The sequence below is a fragment of the Lissotriton vulgaris genome, chromosome 5 (assembly GCF_964263255.1).
Source record: "Lissotriton vulgaris chromosome 5, aLisVul1.2, whole genome shotgun sequence".
Taxonomy (NCBI): Eukaryota; Metazoa; Chordata; class Amphibia; order Caudata; family Salamandridae; genus Lissotriton; species Lissotriton vulgaris.
The window spans coordinates 1,902,667,032-1,902,694,455 of NC_141693.1; the positions used below are offsets into that span (position 1 = coordinate 1,902,667,032).

The following is a 27,424-nucleotide window of genomic DNA, read 5'->3' on the forward strand; positions in this document are numbered from 1 at the left end:
CCAGTTCTTAGTGACATCTTTATTGATGTCTTATGTCCAAACCTTATGTCAAACTCGGCCCCTTAAAATAAATATACCAACGTTGCCTTAAGCAAACACACGGTGGTGATTCTGGAGCAGAGCAGCTAATCTACTTTCCGAGAGCCCAGCAGAAGCGAGAAGCCCACGGACGCTGCCCCTCCTCTTTGACGTGCTGAGAAAGACGCTGTCTTTTCTCCTACCGAGAAAATCCAGCTCCGGCGTTTCCAGCCTACCCTTGCGGGTGACTGGGATATCGAGTCCTGAGAGAGAGATACCAGACCTCTTACATTCTATTCCCAAGGTACAGTGCTGACTAAACCCTTAGAGAGAATTCTTGAACAGATCCTTGGCAACAAATCTACTTAACTTAAACTGCTACTTACTTACTCCTTCCTACATATTAGGCTTAGGTCAGGTACACCGGGGTAGGCTTAGTTTAGAAGCACCAGTTGAGCACGTTAGCCTATGTATATATGTATATATATTTTATCCATTTTAAAGTGTCTTATGGCTAAGAAACCATATCAAATGCTTTTAAAGTATTATTTTATAATACTCCTTTTACTGTACGTACTTTACTTTACTTTAAGTATTGCAATTGTGGCAATTAATTTCTCTTGCATGAGAAGGAAGACTGCTCAATAAATAATACCTTTTATTGAAAATGCCCGTCTCTCTATTCTCTGCACCCTGGTGAAATTAAATATGCACATCTGACTGAGTGAAATAGCTGTCTATTGTTTCACACGATTCTAGAGATTGACTCTTATTCTGAGGGAGCAAAGTTGTAATGTTCATGCGGTTGTCGGAAGCTGAATCCCTTCTTGTCTGAGCCAGGGAAGCTGATCACTTCCTATTCAGTCAAGAAAGTTTCCAGTGACCTCTGAGCTAGCTGGCGCAAACCTAAATTGAGTCTAACATAGTCAGTAGAGACCTAGATGACCTCAGTCCTACGTCTACACTCCTGTTTATGTTATTCCAATGCGCAGGGCCAATAGGGAAAATAGGAACTACACTACACCTTGGTTCTTCTCCTTGGCAGAAAGGTTTCTTGTTCCAGAAAGGCAATCCGTCAAAAATGGAAGGGAGACTCACGCCAATGATGTCAGGTCTAACAGTGATTGTGTGAAGTGGTGTCTCAGTGTGTGTGGGAGTTGTCTTTATGCTGTGAGGGTGAGTGTGTGGGGAGTGTTGTATATGTGTGTGAGCATGTGTGAGTTTGTGTATGTGTGCGTGACTGTGTGTGGTTTGTGTCCCTATTTTACAATTTTTGCTCTGTATGTATGTGTGACTGTATATGTTGCCAATACGTGTGGCTTTTGTGCATGTCTGTGCATGCACTATGGGAAAGACAGGTATGTTGGCTTTGGCAATGCTCGTTACTACTATAAGTCTTATCTGCTGAGGGCAGTTCTTGGTCTCCCATGTTCATACTGCAGTCTAAATGTTTGCATGGAGCAATTATTATGCGTTTAACAAGACGTTGGTGTGTTCAGACTTGATGAGATGTTATAGTAGATGTTTTTTGAATCACCTTACGTATTTCAAAATTTTAAAAAAATTAAATTGTCAGATAACTGCATCCAAGCATGCAATACTAGTTAAAACAAATCCTTTAATAAACATACTTCACACTATTGATTTAGAAACCCAGATAGTAATGATGTAAACATGTTTCAGTAAATCATGGACACACCCATTGTGGCCAGCCTCTGGTCTTACCTTGAAGTGATAGAGCAATGTTATGGAGAAATAATAGAAAAGTGTAGATATTCATCGTCAAGCTTTTACTTTTTGTTATTTTGGACAGTTCCCACTGCAAGAAGGGACAATGAATGTAATCCTAAAAAGAGAAGATAGCAAAAATGATTTACAATTGTCTTAGACAAATAAAAAACAAGGATTGGCGATGCTCACCATTTTAAGATTATCTGGTTTAGCACATTATTACATTGTCAACGTTTTTCTAGTGCTCACCGTGTCCTAACAGTGAATGTAACATCATGTGACAAATAACAGACACACATTTTACTTTGTTGTCATTATGAACCATTAACCTGCAAAGGGAGGTGAAGCCATTTCCAAGCATATGAAATCCACCTTTCCAACGTGAGAATGATTTACCAACTGCAAAGCTGCCAGTTTGCTCAGAGGTGTCTGTCAGCATATTCACGCTGTAAGATTTTCTTAGGGATAGGAAAGAATTTCAAAGCAACATCTAGGGATCTATAGAGGTAACATTCCCAATGGGTCTTACAACACTACTGAATGGAAGACATCAGTGGACTTTGTTAGAGAACCAACAGAGGCACAACGATCTATCTTTACTACTCATGCAAGATAATCACATCTTTCAAGGCTGCTTTTTACAGTACAAAATGACATAAAACATCAACAAACTTGCTCATCTAAATCATAACTTACTGAGACAAAAACCCTCTGCACATTAATACAAGACGCTAAACTCCAGCGAGAGAACCGAGAGAAAACATGGTGCGGAATTACCATTGGGCTGAGAATATAAAAGCAATACACATTGAAAATGAAGAAATATGATATTATCTGTTAAATAGCAGCTTTTAAGTGGAATACAAAATATCTTTATTTATATAAGTTATAAAAGCAAAAGAAATAAATGATGGATAGAATGCTGAACTATGCAAACATTAACCCCCAGTCACAAAGATCTGGGCTTAATCGATTGTTCTTTTGCTCACCACGCCACCCCACTTTAGACCCAGCCACATGCAAATCACTTTTCACCCTGTTCATTATGGGAACAGTCCAGCCCGAACTGCTGAGCCAAGTCCTTCCTGGACCAGAAACAAGCATCCCGGGACTGGTTTGGGGGCATCAGCCACGGCAGCTTGAATACAGTGGTGCAGTGAGCACCGGATCGACGTCTGGGCATATCCTTTCCACTTGGGGCGGTAAAAACAAAAGGAACAAATGATGGACGGAATGCTCAACAAAGCAAACATTCACCCCGAGACAAAACATCTGGGTTGAATCCATTGTTCTTTTGCTCACCACGCCACCCTAGTTTGGAACCAGCCATATGCAAATCAATCTTGACTCATGGGAACAGTCCAGCCCAAACTGCCAAGCTAAGTCCTCCCTGGACAGGAAACAGGCATCCTGGGACCGGTTTCGGTGCATCATCCCTCATCAGACAGGCTAGCTTGAATCTAGATCTTTGTACTAGGGTGAATGTTTGACATTGTTCAATATTCTGTCCATCAATTGTTCTTTTTGCATTTGTCACCCCGACAAGTCTGTGAAATCTTGTGGCCACAAAATTCACAGAATTTTACATAACACACACTTTATGTATTTCTTACACATAGACATTTCACACTGGTCTAATCAGTGGTCAAAATAACATCCCATCATTAGTTCACTGTTGGAAAGTAAAAATTCAAATGCCGTCACTTTTAACACTGGTGCTGATTGAGACATATTCTGGCTGTAATTTTCTACGCCATTTCTATATGTAACCATATTTTAAGGACTGACAGTGGCTTTATTTACTTACTTCTGTACGAAATTCACAGGATTCTTGAGAGGTGTAAGTTGTGCAGAAAAAACAGCAGTAGCAAGCCTGACACAAAGGGATTGGGTGTATTGAAAACCACCATGTTTACTTGTAGAACACTATTCACCAAATTATAAATCAGGCCCTTAAACCACGGAGGACGAGTGTTATTCCATCAGGGTGATGGAGTAAAAGGCTCCGTCATCCTGACGGAGTACCCGTCCTCCACATATAAAGATGTCTGCCAGCCCTTCGGACATCCCTACTTATTGCTAGTAGCCACTGTCAAGTCAAACCCTGCCAATGAGTTAAAAGTTGACAGACGGCACTAGAAAATCCAAAACTAATGGCCCACACAATGGGAGCTATCTGCTATGGCATGGGGGTGATTTAAACATTTTGATTGTCTTTCCACCAGGTTGTTCGTGGCAGAGAGGGACAATGAAATTTGGCCATTCTGCCGCCTACTCTAAATGGCCGCAGCTCTGCCTCTAATGAGGCAGGTAGTCAAATGGCCAAAACTCTGATGGCCTGAACTCCCTCAGGCCGACGTTGCTGGAGTAGGCTCCATCATGAAGATACTGAAAGTCCACCTGTCTGCCTGTGGTTTGAATCTCTATATCAGGCCATTAGCTGTTACTCAAAGACCATTATAATTGGCATGGAGTTCTTTAAAATACACTATCCACCAGATATTGCTAATATAAATGTTCCATCTCCAATGTTAAACGGTGAGGAGAGCCACAGTAAATGATTCTAACTTAAACTCATAGTTTGGAGTATTATCCCTCCCCAATCCAGCCATTTTAGGACCTAGCTGCTCAACCGACACGTCAAAACCCGATGCATCCACCGACGTGCAGTGGACGCGCTAGAGGAAATTAGAGGAAACTAAGGTCCAGCATTAGAGTGACCGGCTCTCCCATTGTAAGCAGAACGCCTGGAAAAAGGGTTCACTGTGTATTTGCACCTCATTTTATAACACTATTTTTAACTTACTTTTATGATCAGATTCTTAAACGGAACACCTGGTAAAGGGTTCCCTGCGTATTTGCACATTACTTTATAAAGCTGCTTTCTTAAATTCGTAGTAGTAATAATCTTTATTCGGCAAAATTGTTCACCATAAAAGAGTACATATGCACAATAAATATTCAATTCCCCTGCTAAAACAATAAAATATAATACAGCATAAAAAGATATCCTGAGATAAGGAATGCTCCACAGTCACTAATTTAAGTAAAGGTATCTTCGGTTACATGCATCAGTCCGTTGGTAACCTAGAATGCAATTTCAGTAACCGGGAGCGCGTCAGCCAAACGCTACCCAAATATTTTGCCACCCCGCATATCATGACAGTGGATGATGAATCGGTAGAGAGTACACGTAATGCCAGACTATGACACCTCAACCCCAACTCCCTACATACAGGTTTCAACCAGATTTTCCGTGCCACTTTGTAGGCGGGACAGGCAAAGAATAAGTGGGCCACAGTTTCCTTTGGTGCTGCACAGCCTGGACACAAACGCAAGGGGGCACCAGATTTGGACCACCTCATGGTGAAATCATGCACCGGGAGCGTTCCGTACCTCAGTTTTAGATATAGCGCTCTATCTAGGGGTTTGGTTATCAGGTCAAGGAAGGGTTCCAGTTTTTTCACCCATTTAAATTGCAAAAACCGATCCGTGAGTGAACCCCCATCCGAACCACTCAGTGCCTCGCCCTGTACCCAGTCCCAGTAAAGCTTTTTAATCACTTCCTTGGGCGGCAGCATCTGAGACTCCCATGCATCTCTTAGTCCTAGATTAAGGACCAGGTCTCTCACATTGTTCAGCCATCCAATTTTTTTGCCAGTGTCGAGCAGTAGAAGGTCATCCAACCCTTCAGCATATTTAGCAAGCTCCTCGGTCCTTCTTAAGCGGGTCCAGAAAAGCAATGGGCGTAGCCTCACCAAGTCCTTAAGGGCTCTTCTGCCCAAATCTAATCTCAGGGGGATCAACGGAGTGGAAGCGGGAAGAGCCACCACCTTCCTCAAAAAGTTATTTTCCGCTATGGAGAGATCTGATACATTTTCGAACCCCCAGAGCTCGGAGCCATATAATGCCGCCGGGAGTATCTGTCCCTCATAAATCGCCATGGCCGGGGAGACAGGTTTACTACTTGACTCACGAAGCTCCCTCAGAGTCACCCTAGATACTCTTTGGTGGCTGAGTAACATTTTGGCCAGATGGTCCTTCCAGGTCATTCGACTATTTATCCGAACTCCAAGATAGTCAAATGAATCGACCATCTCCAGGGGAGCCCCATTAAGCGAAAAGTTATTTTTAAATCTTTTGGAGGGTGAGAATGCCATCAATTTAGTTTTCGAGATATTGATGATTAAGCCTCTGTTAGTGCAGAAGGAACTAAATCGATTCAAGAGTTTTTGCAGACCCACTGGGGATTTGGAGATCAATAAGGTGTCGTCGGCGAAGAGTAAAGTGGGGATTTTTTCCCCCGCCAGGGATGGGGCATCCGACTCTTCCCCTTTCAGATGGTCCACCACTCCATTCACAAATAGGGAAAAAAGAGTCGGGCCATAACACAACCCTGGCGTACTCCCCTCCTCACAGGGACCCTATCCGTTAACTGGCCCTGGGTACCCCATCTGATCCTCGCATAATTCCCCTCATGAAGTTTTACGATTAAACTCTGGAGTCTACTGGGGAATCCCATCCCTCCTAGGATCTCCCACAATTTAGCCCGGGGGACCAGGTCAAAAGCTGTTTTAAGATCTATGAAGGCCATATATAAGCTGCCTTTTTTGATGGTAACTGCCTTCCAATAGATAACAAAAAAGCGAAAGACCTGGTCCATCGTGCCTACCTTTCTTCGGAAACCCGCTTGGAGGTGGGAGAGGATATTAGCCTCCTCCATCCAATCGCCAACCCTTGAGATGATGACCCTGCCGACCACTTTCTGGATTATATCTATCAGACTGATAGGTCTGTAGTTGGCAGGGTCATCCCTTGCCCCTTTCTTAAACACTGTTACCACCTCGGCCCCCTTCCAAGAATCTGGCACCGGGTGTCCCCTAGCAATCAAGTTCATTATTGTGGCGATTAGATTGGCCCAAGCCAGAGGTTCCGCAATCAATAGGTCCCCAGGGATCCCATCCGGACCGGCCGCCTTCTTGGGGGTTAGATGTCTAATAGCCATTGCTAATTCAGAGGCCGTGAATGGGAGATCGTCCACCCCTGTGGTATCCCCATCTCCAAAACTTGCTACCCCGGGACTGTTTATCTCTTCATTACCGCCATATAGGGCTAAAAAGTGGTTAAACCATTGCTGGCTAGTTATGTGAGCTGCTAATGGTTGCGATCTCCCCTGCCTGGCTCTGTTAATCAGATCCCAAAAAAGGTTCGGGTTCCTTCTGCTCACAGCATTAGTTAGGTCTTGCCAATGCTGTTCCTCCCATTCGCGTTTAGCCAGCGATAGTACTTTCAAGTAGTCCTTCCTAGTCGCTCTAACTAGCAAAGGATCCCTGGAAAGTAGGGCTTTTGTCAGATTTTTCCTTTTGCCCTTACACTGGTCCGAATACCAAGGTTTATTTGTGATGGGAGGTGTGGTGTTTTTCCTATGGCTTTTCCCTTTGGAGGTAAAGAAGAGACTAACTTGCTCTATTGTGGCTTTATAAGCTGAGTCAAGGGAAGAGTGCAGATTCATACTAATCTGATTTTCACAATCCCAGACCTCCAGATCCGAGCACAGGCCCTCCACCAGGGATTTAATGGTCCCTAGATCGTCCTCCTTCAGGTTTGCCTTGTCCCATTTCAATCTGCGGTTGTTATTATGAGGGATAATCTCTTTAGTTGTCTTTATGGGGGCAATCACCCTCCTGTCTTTAGAAAAGCCCCAGTTAAACTTGCTACACAGGGGGTTATGGTCGCTATCCTGACTTGGGAGCACCACCATATCAATTAGGTCTGCCCACAAACTAACATCCATTAGGATGTAGTCAATTCAGGACGGCCCAATAAGCCTATTGCAAGTCAGTGCACCTGCCCGGTCGGACATAGTCCTGCCGTTGAGGGCTCTTAACTTATGATCCCTAGTTAGTGCCTTGATTTGGATTGCCCTAGCTGACCATTTTCCAATAGGGGGCAGAGACAGGGTTGGAATGGACCATTTTGAATCTTCATCTTCAATACCCAAGGGATCGTCTCCGAGGAGGGGTTCAAACGTGCAATTGAAATCCCCCCCCCACAATGATTTTCGCTGTTGGAGGGCAGTTAGCTAAAGCTGAATCCAGAGCTGATAAAGTTGAAGAGGCGGTATCCCCAGGTGCCCCTCTGGCATACACGTTAAATAAATCAAGCCTGCATCCCTATACGTGTCCCCTAGAAGAGAGGTGAAGTATGTCACTACACTCCAACTCATGGCGTGTGACCTCCCAGTCCAGATCTATTTTCATCCAGACCATGAGGCCTCCCGCCGGTCTACCCTTCCCTCTACTTACTGCTGGCGAAAAGTGGGTGGTGTATCCCGATTTATTTAAGGATAGTAGGCTCCAGGTTTCCTGGAACAGGCAAACATCGAACTTCTCGATGAATGTGTGCCATTCAGGTATATCCAGCTTCCGTTTCAACCCCGCTACATTCCAAGATAACAGGTTTATTACCCGTCGACCCTTGGGCACCTTGGTGTAGACCCCCTTGTTCCCCCCATCATTACCCACCGCGGTCATGCAGCTACCCACCTCCTGAACCAAGGGATTAGGGTTTGCAGGGTAGCTAGCCGTGCTGGCCATACTCCCGGCTACCGAAGAAGCCTCAATAGTGATGTTGGTAATGGCAATTTGAGTTAAATGGGATCTATCTTGCCCTATATCTATACTGCCACATGATCGTGGAGCCTCCATACCAGGCAGACCAATTCTCTCCCCCCTGGACAGTGAACATCAATCACAATCTTCCAGCCCAGAGAGCTGCGAAAACCGATTATAAGTGTCCAAGGGGGTAAAAGGTCTTAGATGTTCCATCCTGGTGTCGTGGTTCATTGTATGTCTACGGGGCACTGTGGTCCAGGCAGAGTGATCAGCCGCCAAGGCAAAGTACTGCCCATACTGGGGATAAATATTACTGTAAGGCAAAGTAGGGGGTGGCCTATAGGAGTGGAACTTATTTTGGTATTTAGGAGGAAGGGCCTCTGTCCTGGGATAGAAATACGTTAGGGCCCGAGGGATGATTCGAGTGTCCCCATTTCCAGGTGGCCAGTTTAAGATGTAATCTACTGCCCGAGGGTCTCTAAAGTTAACCACCACTAGGTCCCCCTCTATATCTTTTCACCTACTACCCAGCCAGTTAATCCTTCTGACATGGACTATATCCCCATCTATATTGTGTGCTAAGGGCCTATATGTCCTCAACCAGTGAATGATTTTATTTTTAAGTTCATCATATCCCTCCTTCTTACTTTCTGCTAATGGTGGGACCCCGGTCAAGACCACCACAAAGGGTACTGCTTCTGGGGGAATTTCCACTTGCGGCACCTTTTTCCGTGGGTCTCTAGTATATCTGCCTTCCCCTTGGTCGTTCTGTTTATTACTTAACGGGGCCTTTGACACTGGCCTTTTAGGGTCGCCACCGTTTCAATTACTGGTGTGTTTAGGTGTTTAGGAGGGGGTGGATTTTGGGAGCCGAGATCGGCCCTACCCTGGGGCTGTGACTTGTGTTTGGTCGGCTGAGGTGGGGCAATTGGAGTGTTAGCAACAATGGTAGCGGGAAGCCTGGCCTGAGGTATGGGATGCACCACCCCACTCCCCTGGGCTTTGGTTAGAGTAACCATGCTGTTTATAGCAGTCTCCAAAATAGTCAATCTAATTTCAACCTTTTTAATGGTCTCATTAATAGGTAAAAGGAGAGATCTTAACAGAAATTCCAAGTTCCCTATTAATGAGGGGGGAGATGGAATATCTGGTGCTACAACCCCTGCATTGCTATCAGAATCCACGGCCTGTATAGCTACTTCAGATGATCTGCTTTCCAACGGCGGTGCTACAGCTGGTGGAAAATCCGGCCCCTCAACTAGGACACTCTCAATTTGAATGGGAGTTTTTAACCCTTTACCAAAATCAGAGTGCGGGATTTTAGCTTTACCTTGGGCCGCCCTTGATTTCCTCCTTTTTTTACTTGGAGGAGGGCGATGAATCTGGGCAGCAACTAATTGCTTGGGTTTCTGTTTCCTAGGCTTGGCTGTGACAGTGATGCGACCGGGGCTAGGGGTAGGGGAAACAATTATAATATTATCTGAGGGCAAGCAAGGTGTGGGTGTAAAATCACGAAGCAAAAGGGGAACACCTTCTTGGCTAGCATTATCCCCACTCATGTCTAGCGAGCCTCCCTCCCGGGTCAAAACAAGAGGAGTACTGTCAGTGAGGGGTCTGATTTTCATGCTCTCAACTGAGCGACGCCGCTCAGCCCTGCGCTCAGCTAAAATGGAGTCCTTATCACCCTCACTCAGTACCTTGGGGAAGTAGTTGTCCAAGGACCCATTGCGTAGTCTTCCTTTCTTCCCAGGGGTTTCCTCTTCTGTCAGCATAACCAACGTTTGTCGGGGCACGGACCACTGTACTGCAGATGTTAAGGGGTAGGCCCAGCCCAGCCTACTTTGGCCTACGAGGGCCTCAGAGGGCCCGCCCTTTGCCCGGGCTTCTCCCGGGACGCTCCCGCGCTGCGGAGTCGTAATCTTCTTAAATGATGATTGGGACCAATAGAAGTGAAGCTTTCAATCACCCGGTGCTCAGGGGGGCGGGGCTAGCAGGGAGAGCGGGCCAGGTGTGTTCTATCGGCCGGCAGGGACTCCTGGAACATCGAGTCCCTGCGCGCTCGCAGCCCTGCTCGGCCCTTTCTGCACCCTGGTAAGTCCTTTCCAAACCTCGGGGTCTTTGTGGCGAGGAGTTGGTTAAAATCCGGCCTTTGATGAAATCCGGGGTTGGTGCAGCAAAAACACACGCAAAACAGCCCAGGGACAGCAAAACAGCACGAGGAGCTGAGAATCCCGTAGAGCAAGGAATGAAGTGAAGCTTTCAATCCCCCGGTGCTCAAGGGGGGGCGGGGCTAGCAGGGAGAGCGGGCCAGGTGTGTTCTATCGGCCGGCAGGGACTCCTGGAACATCGAGTCCCTGCGCGCTCGCAGCCCTGCTCGGCCCTTTCTGCACCCTGGTAGGTCCTTTCCAAACCTCGGGGTCTTTGTGGCAAGGAGTTGGTTAAAATCCGGCCTTTGATGAAATCCGGGGTTGGTGCAGCAAAAACACACGCAAAACAGCCCAGGGACAGCAAAACAGCACGAGGAGCTGGTCCATATCCCGCATTTTACAACCCTCCACCCTGACCCTCCCCTGCCTGACGTCACTGCCCCAGTATAACGCCCGGCACGGGACGTGCCTGCTAAGCTCCCTCCACTGGCTCCCGGTACAGGAAAGAATCCACTTTAAGGCTCTATGCATCGCTCATAAATCTCTGAAGGGAAACAGCCCCCCTCTCATCAAGGCCCTGGTTAGACCATACAAGGCCCCCAGAAGACTTCACTCTGACGAGCTCCACCTTGCAGAGGTTCCTAGGATAATGCGAGCCAGATCAGGTGGCCGCCTCTTCTCATACAAATTTGGCCAAGCTTTGGAATTCTCTACCACTCTCTCTCCGGAAAGAACCTAACCACCTGGCTTTCCGGAAACAGCGGAAGACCTGGTTCTTCCCCTAAGGGTTTCCCCACCCCCTTTTTAGCAAGACCTATAGTAATTACAATATTGAGGGTAATTTGTCCTGCAGCTTGCCATAGGTGCTGTTCTTATGTGGCTGATGGTTGGCTGGCGATTCCATACATCATTTCCGTTTTCTGCCGAGGCCGCACTGACTAAGTACAGTTTACATACGCTCTACTGGCTTATTAGTTCCTTTAAAGACTACTTAGTTTATTTAATGGTACCGGGTTAGCCACAGCAGACACTTCACAGCTTTGACGTACACGGGTGCTGCATATTATGTATAGCCACAGTGCCACATCGTTCATGTGGGAGTAGGAAATACACAATAGAGGCTGTTTAATAATTCATTGGTTTTTATACCACATTTCCTCTTTATTTTTTTCTTAGGAATCTCAAGTTTCGTTTTGTAAAATAGATGCAATGTGGAAGAGTATGCGGACCGGTGTGCATTTCTCTATAATTAAAATAGTGGTTTGGTACCCTAATTAAGCATTGCTTTTCGTGTTCCACTTACGGGTCCACATGCCTTCCTCATGTTCTGCTCCGGCTGTACTCTATCAGCCGTTTAAAGGGAGCATTCTTCCTTATCACTACAATGAAATATGGGCAGTTCATTGGGGCGACGGGGGAGTTGGGATCCTGGAAAGCACTGCCGCGGTGTCACCATGGTTGACGTCGTCACACAGCCACTTCTCTACCCGATGACATTGCCTCTATGTCAGCTCCACGTCACGCTCCAGTCAAACGTTAAGAAACTTGGCGGAGCAGCAAAGACAGAAGAAACAGAGCAAGGTAAACAGAGGCCGCTCCTTTTCGAATTTTCACTGGTGGAGGGAGCCTAGTACCTCCACTTCAGTTTGTTTAAACCCCCTCCTAACTCTTGTGCCCCCACCTTAATCCTGCCTGCAGTCACAGATGCACCCCTTGGATCGGTGGTGGAGATGGCTGCTCTTCCTCATGACACCCTTATCCTCCATCTTGGCCTCCAATTTGCACTTTGTAATGTTGTCTCTTAAGAACAGTGTGTCTGGTTCATGTCTCACCGGCATATCTGCCACATCACAAGAGTTTGAAATGCAGACAGATACCAACATGAGTCCAAAGGTTTCTCTGTTTTTGTGACACATACACTGGCTCCTCAAAACGGTTTGGGGTCAATTGCCAAATGACACACTTAAATGGGGGCGCGATGGCAAAACTTTAAATAAAAGGTATTTGTTCTGCTCATTGTGTATATCGGGCAGGAATGGCCATACTCGGTAACTATATAAACAAGAAATAACTGTGGGTCTGTAATAACTACGAACTCTGTGTTCAATCAGTGTCTAATCTGCAACCTCTGTGAATTCAGTGAGATACATCGGGACTGATCACAATGTGATATATGTTCCCATCAGTTACACACTCTGAACCGCCCCTGTAGTCATCATTTGGGCAATTTCACAAGGTGGTATGTCCACACTGTAGGCATAGATATTCTAAATAGTGGTGACTGGAAGCAGTGCTAAACAAAAAAAATGTGAGTGAAGGTGCTTTTGTTAAAATTGGATAGTGGGTGCACAAGTAATTTTAGTAGAAAGCAGACCACTTCCAAGATTAAAAACATAAAGTGCAAAGTAACAGTAGTTCATAACAAATATCTACTGCATGTATGGTAAGGTTGTGGTAAATAAAATTACCGTGCAATTTTTCCGTATAATTAATGACAGGTAAAAGAATAGCTCAATCAAATGAGAGGCAGAGTCCGTGGTATCTGAGTCATACGGGCTTTAATGAAATGGCTCGAGCCAATGGAAATCAGATCCATCAATACAAGGGTTCAGGAGGGGATATGCAATGATGGCAAAGATGTCAACGTTTTATTAACAGTACACAATATATATAGTAAAACTGTACAATGGTGGTGGATACAGTAGGCGTAACAAGTGAAATGAATAAGATAAGAACACATGTGCGTAGCAAGAAGGCGTGTACAAGGGCGTACACGGAGGTGTGTGCTGGAAACGTCACAGAAAGTGTCATAGGTGGGTGGATGCATAGAGGATTCTGCAGGGTCAGCAGAAACCTTTGACATGGGTGCGCGCGCAATTAGTATGACGTGTGATTGACGTGGAACTAGGGAGAGCCGGGGGCTTGACTTTAGCACTAGTAGAGGAGACAGAAGTCTGGCATGTCAGATCGACCTGTTCCTATAACATATCTGATATCTTGTGTTTGGAGGATGTTTTATCTGAAGTAAAAGGTCTCTCGGGCAGAGGCTATTCTATACTGAATGCATATATGTCTAAGTGTAATGCGCGGGGCCATGGGCCTACCATGGTAACGGGAGCAATGAATTACATGAAGGAGACAGGAAGGTTTGGCCCTTTGCTCTGCAGCCGGGAATATGTTTACCTATATCACTAGACTGGAATGTATTTTCGAGGAGGCTCAACTGATAACTTGAAGGCAAAATACTGTTTGGCAGGCAGGCCAGGCTGAGCCAGGCACCGCTTCGCTTGGCAGGAAGTAAGGCAGAGGTCAGGGATGCATCTCCATGCTGCAGCTTTCAGAGGCAGACACAGAAGTGGTTCGAAGTCAGAAATCAGGGCCTAGCTCGGCAGAGCCAGGAAAACGTAAAAGTATACCATGTAAAGACGTTGGCATGGCATGTTTAGAGACTGAATTATCGATCCATTCATGGTGGATCTGGTAGAGGACATGTTAACGTTGGACGCAAATGTATTTGCATCTTCATATTCGGTCATGGAGGGAAATCACATGTACTTTAAGCACATACATGGAGACGTTGGGGTACACGTTAGGGGACATACTTGACCATAAAAATTTCAATTACCTCATTCCCTCCTTGTCCCCTACGTTCCCTTCAGGATATATCTATTTTCATAAGACCATCTATCTGTTCATATAACATCATCTGCTCATCTTTTCTCATACGGGAACTGGAACGTGAACTTGGATGTGGAACGCAGGCTGTGGCACACAAGCCGCAAATCGCTGGCCCACATTGTAGGCATAGACAACAACTGAATACTATGAGCAGTATGATTCCTAGGAATGACAGTAGTTTCCATCCCCAGGCTGATATTACACTCCAGAGCCAACCGGACCAAGTCCAGGTGCCTGGATTCTGGTGTAGCTGATGAGCTATTTCGTGAAGCCTGGTTATAGCTTTGTATACTGATGGCGCGTTATTAAGAATAAACACACAACAACAGGATCCGATGACTCTACAAGCTCCGCCCCTATCGGCCAGGATGACGTCAAGGACAAGGCGGTTCTGAAGAACAACAAGTCTCATAGTAGACTGCTCCTCTGTTAAGTTACCTAGGGCAGAAGTAGTCTCATTCACTACTGCTTCGAGGGTTCTGGTTAACCTGCGTATTAGTTTACTATTGGAGACAGGACCTAAGAAGAAAAAGAATCCCTTATTGAAATCTGTATATTGTTCTAATGTAGTTTCAGTCTGATCGACAATTGGGAGATCTCTCTTTTGTCTAACTTGAGTAAGGCGGGAATTTCTGTGATAATCAGATGGGGCTAGAAAAACAGGTGGCAATAGGAATGCAATAAAACAAGTACCATCCCAGTCTAGAGGTAAACGTATATAGGCTGTCTGACCACAAATGAAATAGGAATGTCGGGAAGCTTTGAAAGTAGACTTGCCTTTATCACTGAATTCGACCACAGTAGTACAGTCACTGTGTCCCAGATGCACGGAACCATTCTTTCTGACGCATAATACACCTTTTACTGGTAAGACTGATATGGATGGCAAGTCAGGATTAGTCTCGGACTGAACATTCAGAATCATGAGGTTAAGTGTAAAATTACCTAATCCATACACTTCATTTTCTAGATCGGTCCCTGTCATTTGTGGAAGACCTTCCTCGTCTGGGAAACATGTTTTATTCATAACTGTGTTCAAATTTCCCCATATCCAATTGCCCTGGGAAACTCTGGATTGAGTGTCTAAAGAGGATATTAAACTAAACCATGCACCACAGGAACCGTTATGTGTAAACGGATAAGGAAAGAGGGGCAGAGCTCCCTTGTAGTTCTGATAGGGAGGGAGTCGGCCACATATCCAACAATTAGTAGCATTGCTGGTCTGGTGAGAATGGTGTAACATACGGATGAATGTATTGTTGCGCAGCGCAAGTCGATAAGACAATTCATGTGGGGGCAGATTACTAAACGTGTGCTCTGCAGTGTCATTGGAAAAGGAATGTGCAATAGGAAAAAATATATGTAACATCCAACTTATGCAGATTATAGTAAGACTCAGAAAAAACATAATAAGTAACGTTAGAATGCAACGACTTCGGAGAATTTTACAATATTTTTGTTTCTTGATCTCCTGTCTATCTCTCTCTCTATTGGGGTCTATCTTATACATGTCAGGGACCTGTCTAACCGCTTCACCCAGGAGGGGACTTAAACAATTAAACTGTCTGACTTACTAGACCTCAATTTTAACCTGTACTCCTGGTGCGGAGTTTTCTCTAACAGGGGGAGTTTAGTATCAATGTCTGGAATGCGGCAGTCCTGGGAAACAGTCTTTGGCGGAAGGCCATACAATTTCTTCACGTGGCTCGAATGCAGCCACCCTTTTCTTCCCTCGACTTTAACTGCAGTCCTTGTGGTCATCAAAACGATTTTAGGCTCCTTCCAGCGGGGCTCCGGAGGGCTTGATCTGTCAAAATTGCTCACCACGACGATGTCGCCGGGAACAAGTTCATGTGGTTTCACCTCGGTGTTGTCTGGGAAGGCTGCCGCGACCTGTGAACGACATGATAGTAGTGCAGACATCAAGGAAGCAAGGTAATCTGTCAGCATAGAACTGTCAACATCTGTAATTTTACGGGGCATAGGCGTCCCCCACATATTAGGAGGCCTACCAAAGACCACCTCATACGGGGATAGCCCTGTCCTAGAATGAGCTACCATTCGCATGTAAAAGAGGGCAACTGGCAAAGCTACCATCCAATCTACACCTTTCTCTGCACATACTTTAGCAAGACGGGTTTTCAGAGTCTGATTGTGTCTCTCCACGAGACCAGCTGCCTCGGGATGTCGAACACAGTGGAATTTCCATTGATAGCCTAACAAGAGTGAAACCTGCTTCATGAGCTCGGACGAGAATGGCTGACCATTATCTGAATATACGACACGGGGCAAACCGTACCGTGGGAAGAATTCACGAACCAACTGCTTGGCAGTGGTTACGGCAGTGTAATCTGGGACTGGATATGCTTCTGTCCATCTGGATAGGGCACATACAACTACGAGGACATACTTGAATCCTCGGCATCTGTCCATCTGGAGGACTTCAAAAGGATGGTCAGGAGGATGAAATCCACCTCGTTCCACTGGAATACCTTTTCCTGGGTTGAACTGACAACAGATCATGCAGGTACGCACTTTCTGTTTTGCTGCTGCTCGTAAACGCTTGTTGAACCAGAGGTTCTGTAAACTGTCTAACATGGCTTTCTCTCCTAAATGTGCTGGACTGTGTGCTGTGTTAATGATAACTTGAACTATAGAGTCGGGGAGAAACCATGTGGTTTTTCCCTTCGTCATCCATCCCTGTTCTGTCTGGACCCCTCCTTGTTCAGTCCATTTCTTGATTTCATCTGGAGTAGCATGTGTCTGTATGTCGATTACATCTTGTGTGGGATCCCTAACTGTCATGCAATGTGTTAGTGAGTTTACGTCAGTCTTTGTCATATCAGTCGTATGAGTATGAGTCTGAGCTGTATGTTTCGCTGTTCGATCTGCCAGGTCATTACCCTGGGAAATAGTGTCTGTGACTTTAGTATGTGCTTTGCACTTCATGATGGCTATAGCTGAAGGCAAATGTATTGCTTCTAACAGAGCTTGAATGAGGGGACCATGCTGGATCTTGGCTCCATGAGAGGTCAAGAAACCTCTCTCTTGCCAGAGGACACCAAAGTCGTGTACGACTCCAAATGCATAACGTGAATCTGTGTATATGTTTACTTTAAGGTTCTTGGCTCGTATACAGGCTTGGGTCAGAGCAATGAGCTCTGCTGCTTGGGCTGACAGGGTGTCAATGCGATGTGTTTCTATGACTTCAGTTTCAGTGGTCACTGCATATGCGGCCACTAACTCTCCTGTGCTTGTTCTCATACATGAACCATCCACATAAAGTGTCAGGTCTGGATCGGGTAATGCAATATCTGTCTAGTCTTGTCTGGGTTTCGTGATTGTGTTAATGACTTCCACGCAGTCATGTGGAGTAGGATCTGTTGTGCTTGACGGTAACAGTATAGCAGGATTTAGTGTATTGCAGCGTCTGATCTCTATGTGTGGTTGAAACAATGTCAATTCATAACCTGTCAGTCGTGCTATAGTCAAATGCTGAGTCTGTGTTCTGTTTAAGAGAACTTCCACGGAGTGTGGAACCTGTACTGTCAGTTGATGTCCTAATACTATGGAATCACTTTGTCTTATTGCTAGAGCTGTTGCTGCAACTGATTTTAAGCACGCAGGCAAAGCCTGGGCTACTGGATCTAATGTACTCGAAAAATAAGCACACGGTCTGTGTTTGTCTGCTTGAACCTGAGTGAGAACCGATAATGCTGTGCCATCGCGTTCCGTGACAAAAAGTGTAAAAGGTTTGCTGTAACATGGTGTTGCTAAAACAGGTGCTTGACATAAGGCTTTCTTTAATTCGTCAAAAGCTTGTGTATGTTCCTGAGTCCAAGGGAGGACAGTCGAAGACGCTGCCTCCTGTGTTGTCAACTGTATGAGTGGTTTAGCTAGATATGCATATTGAGGAATCCATTGTCTGCAGTAAGAGGTGAGTCCAATAAAGGCTCGTACTTCCTTCTGTGTCTTGGGTTGCGGAAGATGTGCAATTAACTGGATACGATCAGGTGTTAGCTGTCTACCCCACTTGGACAGCAAGTGCCCAAGGTATACCACTTGCTGGGCACAGAATTGCAGCTTCGAAGGAGACACTTTGTGTCCTCTGTCTGCCAGAAAATACAGAACTGTCAGTGATGCATGTTCACACTCTTGTTCACTTCGGGCGGTGATCAATAGATCATCGACGTACTGGAGTAGGGCAGTGTTAGTAGGCATGTGAATACTGTCAAGTTGTCGTTTCAGTGCTTGGCTATAGATGCTAGGGCTTTCTGTGAATCCTTGAGGGGCGCGTGCAAATTTGAAGCTACGGCCATTTAAACAGAATCCGAAAAGGTACTGGCTTTCCGGATCAATGGGGACACTAAAGAAGGCGTTCTTGAGATCGATTACAGTAAAGAACGCTGCTTCTGAATCAATAGCTGTCAGTAAAGACGAAATGTCTGGGACCACTGGGTATTGCGGTACAATACATTTGTTTAATTCTCGAAGATCGATCACCAACCGATAGACTGGAGGTGCATTCGGGTCAGTACGTTTAAGAATCGGAATGATAGGGGAATTACAAACGTTCGAGTTGGTTTCTACAACCACTCCTTGTGCAATGAGCTCGTCAATGATTTTCAGTAAAGCCACTACAGCATCAGGTGGTAACTTGTATTGTCGGATTCGGGGTAGTACAACTCCTGGCTTGAGTGTAACACGATATGGTGTAATATGCATACAACCTACATCAGTTGGGCCTTGTGCCCACAAATGTGCAGGAACACTCTGTAACCTGGGATCAAAATCTCTCAACACATAATGTCCTTTAAAATCACGTAGGAACAACCTCACTCCTTCCGGAGAACAACAGATTACAGCTCCTAGAGCTTTCAGCGTTTTAATACCAAGCAAGTTTTCTGGACATGATTTCATAAGTAACAAATCTGTAGTACGAGACAATGGACCAACTGCAAGGGGAACTGGTTTCGATACTTCATTAACAATGGGCTTTCCTGAAAATCCAAGGGAAACATTCTGTGAGCCTGAGAGGGGTGCCCCTGGAACCTTGTCATGACTAATGGTAGTTCTGCTTGCCCCTGTGTCAATCAAAAATTTTCTGTCCTTTCCTAATACCTGACTATGTACATAAGGACCCTCTTGATCCACAGGAACCTCAATAAGAGGCAAGCCAACCTCCCTCTCTAGGCTGTTTCATGTATACTGTTGATAATCGGGGTAATCGGACTGTGCATACTGGTACATCTGTTGTGTGACATGTTGTGTTGCGGCAATGGGCTGGGGCTGTGGTACCGCTACGGTCTGTTGTGGAATCTGCATAGGCTGCACATTCTGCGGAATATGTTGCTGGACCTGATCCTGTCTAGGTGGACGCGGTCTTTCTTTCGTTTTACCTGTAGCTATGTTGTGTTTCAGAACTGTACATTCATTTATATAATGACCTGGCTGTTTACAATAGTTGCATGTCCCTTTAACAGGAGCTGTCGGATTATTGGACTGTGTCGTACCCCTCTTCTGACCATCAGCTGGAACTGACTGAGCCACTAAAACTTTCATTTTCGTGTCTTTTATACGTCTCTGTTCATGATCGTGTTCCTCTCTAATTCTGTTCTGGTGGTACTGTAACATTTGTAACATTTGGGAAGGCGTATTTGCTTGCCATGTACTTTCAACTTTCAATACACGGTTCTTAACCTGGGGTAAGGAATTCTCGACTAATTTGGTCACAAAAAGGTGTGGATATGACTCGCTACTTGTTTTCGGGCCACTATTAATAATAAAACATTTCTCGAATCTGGAATAAAAATCATTAGTGTCTTCGTCTTGTTTCTGTTTGCAGGCTGAGATTGCATCCCAGTCCTCTTTTTTAACTGTCAATAATCTAGGCAAAACTTGTACTAATAATCCTGGTAATGCTTTAGTTTTGTCCCCAAGACCTAACCCTGGGGTACGTGTCTTGTCTTCGTCTTCTAATTCAGTCCAGACAATCTTTTTATCTCCCACCTCCCACTCTTTCTCTTTCAGTTTTTCGTAAATACCTGCTGGCAACAATACCTTTAACATTTTAAGAATGTCTGAATACGTGTAATCTCCCATCAGTAACATGTCTTTTAATTCACGGTGGAACCCTGCAGGGTCTTTATCATGACAAGGTACTAGTTTCTTCATTTCCAATAATTCCATTTTGGTCAAAGGAGTGTATACGAATACGCGTTGAAGCGTATCATCTGGCTTCCGGATTCGATGTACTTCTCGTAAGGGATTCTGTCTGTCTAGGTGATATGGCTGTCTTACTGGGGGTGGGACAGAAACAAAATGTGGAGTCAGGAAAGTTCTGTATTTATGACGCTGTTCTAAAATGGTGTTAATCAAATCGGTACCTAGGCCTCTCCATCTTTTCAGAAGTAAGTTGTCTAATATATTATAAAGAGGACCTGGATCAGAATGCTGATTTTCATATAGTGTAATGAGATGTTGGATCATGTATATACCAGCTAATCGCTGTTCGTCTGGGGAAAGGCTCAAAAACGTTTGTGCTACTGAATCATCATTATATACGCTGTTATTATCGGCCCACTGTACTGCGGACCGTGCTAGTTCTTGTTCATGCATTGTATTAAGTTCGTTGTAACCTAGTCTTTCTTTCAGTATTTTATCAGTATGCTGAAATACATGTTCAAGAGAACATTGTTCTGGAATGGGGGAAAGGAAACATTTCTTGTTTTCTAGACGAATGGGTCTGTCAAAAGGTTTGTCTAAAGGGTACTGTTTAGGAAGCTTCGCTCTACCTACGTACGCTATTGTGTCTTGATTCTCCACCGGACTCTCTATTTCTTCCTCCTCTGAGGAATCATTTTTGTCTGACTCGGCTGTCCTTTCAGCCTTCTGTCGGATATGTATTGCTACTATTTCTTTACGGATCTTTCTGGACATGGCATCTATACAATTCTGTTTATCATGTTTACAATCTGCAATATTCTGACTCCATTTTGTCAAGCCATCCATCTCTTCTTTGACAGTACCTGGCCGGTCTTGTTCCCTTATCAAACAATTAATCAAGAATCGTAATATTAACCCTTGTGTCTCAGCTTTCTGATATGCCATGGCCTCACAAATACATTCTGGTCTCTCCCCAGTTCTAATAAAATGATATATTTTGTCTAGATGGTCTGGCATTTCTGTTAAGGTCATCAAATAATCTGTAACACGTCGTAGACGTAACAAGGCTAACATCATGTCCCCTTTCTTGCCAGGTACTGGATCATATCTACAATCTGTAATATACTGTCTAAGCTTTTCAGATGTGATCGCTTTCGGAGTACGCTGCGTTGCTAATTCTCTGATTGTCATTGGTTGTACTTGTGGCGGGGTGCGGAGGTGGCCTCCTGTGGCACCTCCTGAAGCGGAAGCGAGGGCATAACCTGACTGAGTTGTAGCTGTTGAGGTCATGGCAGGTAGAAGAGGTATATGTAATGGGGGTGGACTCTGGGTTGCAGTTGTCGAAAAAGGATTGTGAGGACCAATGGTAGGGGGAACAGTAGCAGGGGGGCCGGTAGCAGTAGCAACAGCAATAGGGGAAGTGACAACATGCACGGGAAGTTGGTGACGTGGAGGGGTCGTGGCTTGAACAGCCGAAGCAGGCTGTTGTACATTATTAACGGGTGGTACAGATACATTGGTATATGCTGGAGCTACGCCATCTAAATAGGAAGAAAGGAATATGTCGGCTGCGGTCTGACGAAGCTTAGTCGGAACCAATGGTGGCGGTAGATTACTTGGCATTTCCGGAGTGGCCTTAGGTAGGCCCTCGGTCAGAAGAGGATACATGCCATTCATAAGTGCATTTCGTTGTCGATCTATTTGTTCTGCTTTAACTCGTTCACCTTCTTCTATTAGTTCTTTTTCTCTGTCTTTTTCTGAATCTTCCCTATGTTTTTCTGCTTTCCTGAATTCTTTCTCTGTTCTTCTATGCGATTCTTTACGCCACAATTCTATGGCATCTTTCTGAGATTGTCTGGCTTTCTTTTTCCACAATGCTTCTTCTACTCTCATGATGCACTCGGCATCCCATGTCCCTGTAACAGGCCATCTATGTTTCTCTTCCAGATCCTTTGTGTAGTCCACCCATAAGTCTAAGTACAGTATGGCATCTAAGCCATGTTTGTGGTACATAAAATGTCCTGGAGTGTCCCTAGGCGGGACGGGAACTGCTTCTTCGAGTATTCCTTTCCTAGTTCCTATCTGACGTAATTTTGAGAACAGAGGCATGATTACCTCTACCTGAACGTAAACACGATAAACACAGTAATAGAATGCAAACAATCATTCATACCACGACATTAAACACATTGTAACATTTCGAACAGAAACTGTCTAGTACATAATAAAACACAATACTAGAAATCTCGAGAGATAATGCTAGAAGACTAGAATACTGATTCACTGAATTACTGAATTACTAGATGCACTGCTAAACAGTACAGATGCACTGCTAAAACAGTACAGACCGGATCTGTGTACCCAAACCCGTCTTGACCGGACACAAATTAATGCACCCGTCTAGATACATCCCCAGCAACGGTACTCACCGGGAAGCAAAAACGGAAGGCCTCGGAGACTTGACTAGACTGGACTGGACTGGACTGCTACGACGACTGGTTACTGCTACGCACTACGCATGCGCCTTGACGCTTCAGAACAGGTGGGCCTCTGGACACCTCGGACACTGCTCTCTCGGCTGGGCTCTGGTCGGGATCCTCCGCACTCCTCACCACCTCGTCTGGATGCTGACCGCAGTCTCCGTCACCTCCGTGGGCCTGAGGGAGATACAGGAAAACCTGCAGATGCGCATAGGAGTCCGTCACGGCTGTAGAGGGGTCAAGGCCTGCGACGCATCGCCGGCGCGTGGGGTGGGGGAGGGGTCCCTGTTCGGTCGCCAAATTATGTGGTAAATAAAATTACCGTGCAATTTTTCCGTATAATTAATGACAGGTAAAAGAATAGCTCAATCAAATGAGAGGCAGAGTCCGTGGTATCTGAGTCATACGGGCTTTAATGAAATGGCTCGAGCCAATGGAAATCAGATCCATCAATACAAGGGTTCAGGAGGGGATATGCAATGATGGCAAAGATGTCAACGTTTTATTAACAGTACACAATATATATAGTAAAACTGTACAATGGTGGTGGATACAGTAGGCGTGACAAGTGAAATGAATAAGATAAGAACACATGTGCGTAGCAAGAAGGCGTGTACAAGGGCGTACACGGAGGTGTGTGCTGGAAACGTCACAGAAAGTGTCATAGGTGGGTGGATGCATAGAGGATTCTGCAGGGTCAGCAGAAACCTTTGACATGGGTGCGCGCGCAATTAGTATGACGTGTGATTGACGTGGAACTAGGGAGAGCCGGGGGCTTGACTTTAGCACTAGTAGAGGAGACAGAAGTCTGGCATGTCAGATCGACCTGTTCCTATAACATATCTGATATCTTGTGTTTGGAGGATGTTTTATCTGAAGTAAAAGGTCTCTCGGGCAGAGGCTATTCTATACTGAATGCATATATGTCTAAGTGTAATGCGCGGGGCCATGGGCCTACCATGGTAACGGGAGCAATGAATTACATGAAGGAGACAGGAAGGTTTGGCCCTTTGCTCTGCAGCCGGGAATATGTTTACCTATATCACTAGACTGGAATGTGTTTTCGAGGAGGCTGAACTGATAACTTGAAGGCAAAATACTGTTTGGCAGGCAGGCCAGGCTGAGCCAGGCACCGCTTCGCTTGGCAGGAAGTAAGGCAGAGGTCAGGGATGCATCTCCATGCTGCAGCTTTCAGAGGCAGAGACAGAAGTGGTTCGAAGTCAGAAATCAGGGCCTAGCTCGGCAGAGCCAGGAAAACGTAAAAGTATACCATGTAAAGACGTTGGCATGGCATGTTTAGAGACTGAATTATCGATCCATTCATGGTGGATCTGGTAGAGGACATGTTAACGTTGGACGCAAATGTATTTGCGTCTTCATATTCGGTCATGGAGGGAAATCACATGTACTTTAAGCACATACATGGAGACGTTGGGGTACACGTTAGGGGACATACTTGACCATAAAAATTTCAATTACCTCAAGGTCGACATGTTTCTGCAGTTGATCCTAACGGTATCTCCTGCTTGCTCAGGACCAATAATCTACTTTGCTACTGCTTCAAAAACGGGTGAGTGCATAACAAATCAAAATATTCAAAGATATCACCTGATTCAGTCCTCTCACTACTCCTTTGAGGTGAAACGGATATCCGCATACAAGAGGTACCATGTAGAGAGGACACAATAAAGAGAAAACAGATAAAGTGAGATAACATGTTAATAAAAAAGTTATCTCTCATGAGTTTCATTAAAGCATAATAGCTCATGACTGGTGTGTTAAAGAACATTATCCAACCCATTATTATTTGGATTTCCTCTCACTCACCTTGAGTATGAGAGGCAGGCGCCGCTCCTCACCTGGCTACAGCTCAGGAAAATGGGGCATCGCTCTAATAAAAACCATAAGGTCGATAGTGAGAAGCTCTCACGACAGCTCCCAACCAAACATTCTGCCTACACTGATATTTCCATTCTTATTATCCAGTCTTACGTTAGTAAGGCTAAGAAGTCCTACTGATGTCCTTATGTAAGAAACAATAATCATAATGTCAGTACGTCTCCGAGTGCTCACAAGCCTGCTCAGATGTCATTTGAAAATATTGCGAATTTGCTTCAAAATATGTATGAAAAGATTAAGCAATTTGTAAATCTCCTTTACGTTGTAGGTTCCACTCATTTCTACAAACGCGCTTAACATAGAGAGATACTTTGCATAGGATGTTAGATCTACATGCAGTCTTGGAAGCACCCAAGGGCGGTACACAAACGCAACTCTCCTGAAAGTAAAGCTCAGTACCATCTGCAAAGATATCGCCAGTTCCATAAAACTGCTATTATGCCTACCTATCCGCCGGTACACCAGGCAGGCATCTGCGCTGTTCGGGGAGGCACCGCGGTGTCGTCCCGCACCGCATTTAAAGATTAATTGAACCCCATTGGATCCCTCGTCACGTTTACGTCTCAATGCGCATGTTCCACAATGCGCGGAAGTGTACCATACGCCCATTGGCCGCTGTGTCAGATGTCATTAACACGCGTCAAATTGACTCCTGGGAAACGTAGTTTATTTGATGGAATGCTGTATACCGGGTTCGTAAACAACACCATATTAATATATCATATATTGTAAACAGATATAATCTATGCCATAAGTTAATACAATGCGTATTTATACAGCCTCTGTCCATTGGCTATTGTTTAGATGTCATAAAAAATCATCAGCTCAGTTGTTAGGGAATCAAAACTCTCTATACCGCATTCGTCAACATCTTAATGTATCACGTGCTGGTGGGTAGTGTGATCATTAACATTTGTTAGTACAGTATTTCTGCTCAAAGGAACAGGCTCCTTATATTGTCACTATGCACTCATATAATTTCTTCTGAAAATGATCACTATGTCAATCATAAATTGTCTTTCAAAAAATATGAACCTGAGAATAATTAATCATATGCAGATAGTGATTTAATACACTCAATAAGAAGTTGTATCGAGTGTAGCTATGGATTTACTCTGCTGAGCAGAGGGGGCCACCGACTGATCGCCTACGAAGACACACTGTACTGGAGGTTCAGTTCACTTGCAATCTTATAGCGCCATCCATGGAATGTCTTCGTTTAGGCCATTTTTATCAGTGTTCAAACGATACACCCATTTCTGCTCCAATTTAAATAGCTGTTTAGTGTTGTCTGTGACGTGAGGGGGATCCGTGGTTGTTCCAACACGGTCCAGACGAAATCAGTTGGCTTATGTCCTACCTCCAGAAAATGGTTGGTAAGGCGGGTCGCCTGCTTTTTGCACCTAATCGTCCTTTTATGTTCCGAGATCCTCGTTTTTATTTTCCTCGTTGTCATCCCAACATATTGCAATGAACAAGGGCATGTGATCAAATAAATGAGGTTGTTGCTATTGCAGTTGGTGAATTTTTTTGTTCCCAGCGCCTGGATGTTCCTATGTCAATGCTCATAGAGCGAGTGGTTTGTGGACAGGCTGCACAATTCCCGCAAGGGTGATGTCCCTCAACAGGTGGTAGGTCCCACAACGTGTCCACCTGATGGGTCTTCTTTGCTCCTGGTCTGGTATGTACTAACCGGTCTCTCATGCTGGTGCCTCTTTTATATGCAAAAAGAGGCTCAGGAAGTATATCCGGGCCAGTGTTTAGGATCTTCCAATGTTTTTTCACAATCTTTTGTATGGCATTGGACCTCGTGTTGAAGGTATTGACGAACGCTATCCTTTCGTTCTTAGGTTTAGGAAGGGTCAATTCCAAAAGTGACTCACGATTGTTGTTCGAGGCTCTTTTTTGGGATTCTCGAATCAGTTTCTTGGGGTATTTCTTCTCTAGGAGCCAGTTCCCTAACGCTCCTGCGTGTTTTTGAAAGCTCTCTTTGGTGGTACAGTTTCGCTGAATGCGCAAAAACTGCCCAAAAGGCAAGTTGTCCCGCAGCGCTTTTGGGTGACAACTATCGTATTGAAGCAACGAGTTCTGCGCCATGGGCTTCTTATATAACTCAGACACCAAGCCTCCAGGAGTTGCAGTGATCTGGAGATCTAGAAACGCCAAGGTTGATTTAGAGTGTTCAACTGTGAAACGCAAAAAAGTGTTCTGTTCATTCAGCCAAAAGTGAAAAGATTTAAGTTCAGTTTCAGTTCCACGCCACACGACCAGGATATCATCTATGTAACGCTTCCAAACTCTTACAGATGGTAAGTAAGGGTTCATAGATGATAATACACAGTCCTGTTCGAACTTGTGGACATAGAAATTTGCCAAGCTAGGGGAAAAAACGCTGCCCATGCTGGTCCCTGATGTCTGGAGGAACACAGTCTCTTCAAAACGAAAAAAATTCTCCTTCATCGCCATGGTAGCCAGTTCCATGATGAAAGATACTGGTGTGATGGAGTCCCATTCTTGTTCTCGTAATAACGTCTCGATTACTTCTAGAGTCTCATTTTGTGGTATCGAGGTATAGAGGGACTCTACATCAAAAGACACCAATATATCTGTGATGTATCGAACTCAATGTTGGGGAGAATCCTCAGGAGATCCTTAGTATCTTGGATGTAGGTTGGCATCAATTTTACCAACG

General features: G+C 45.0%; 1 protein-coding gene across 1 annotated transcript in view; it reads right to left on the reverse strand.

Annotated features, from left to right (window-relative positions):
- LOC147717678 (butyrophilin subfamily 1 member A1-like) overlaps window positions 1-27,424 on the reverse strand; it is a 692,641-nt gene that overhangs the window by 481,683 nt on the left and 183,534 nt on the right. The window contains exon 2 of the mRNA XM_086924470.1: window positions 1,744-1,864. Coding sequence (XP_086780596.1) covers window positions 1,744-1,798 — 55 coding nt within the window. The 5' untranslated portion in view covers window positions 1,799-1,864. The remainder of the gene's footprint in view (window positions 1-1,743; window positions 1,865-27,424) is intronic.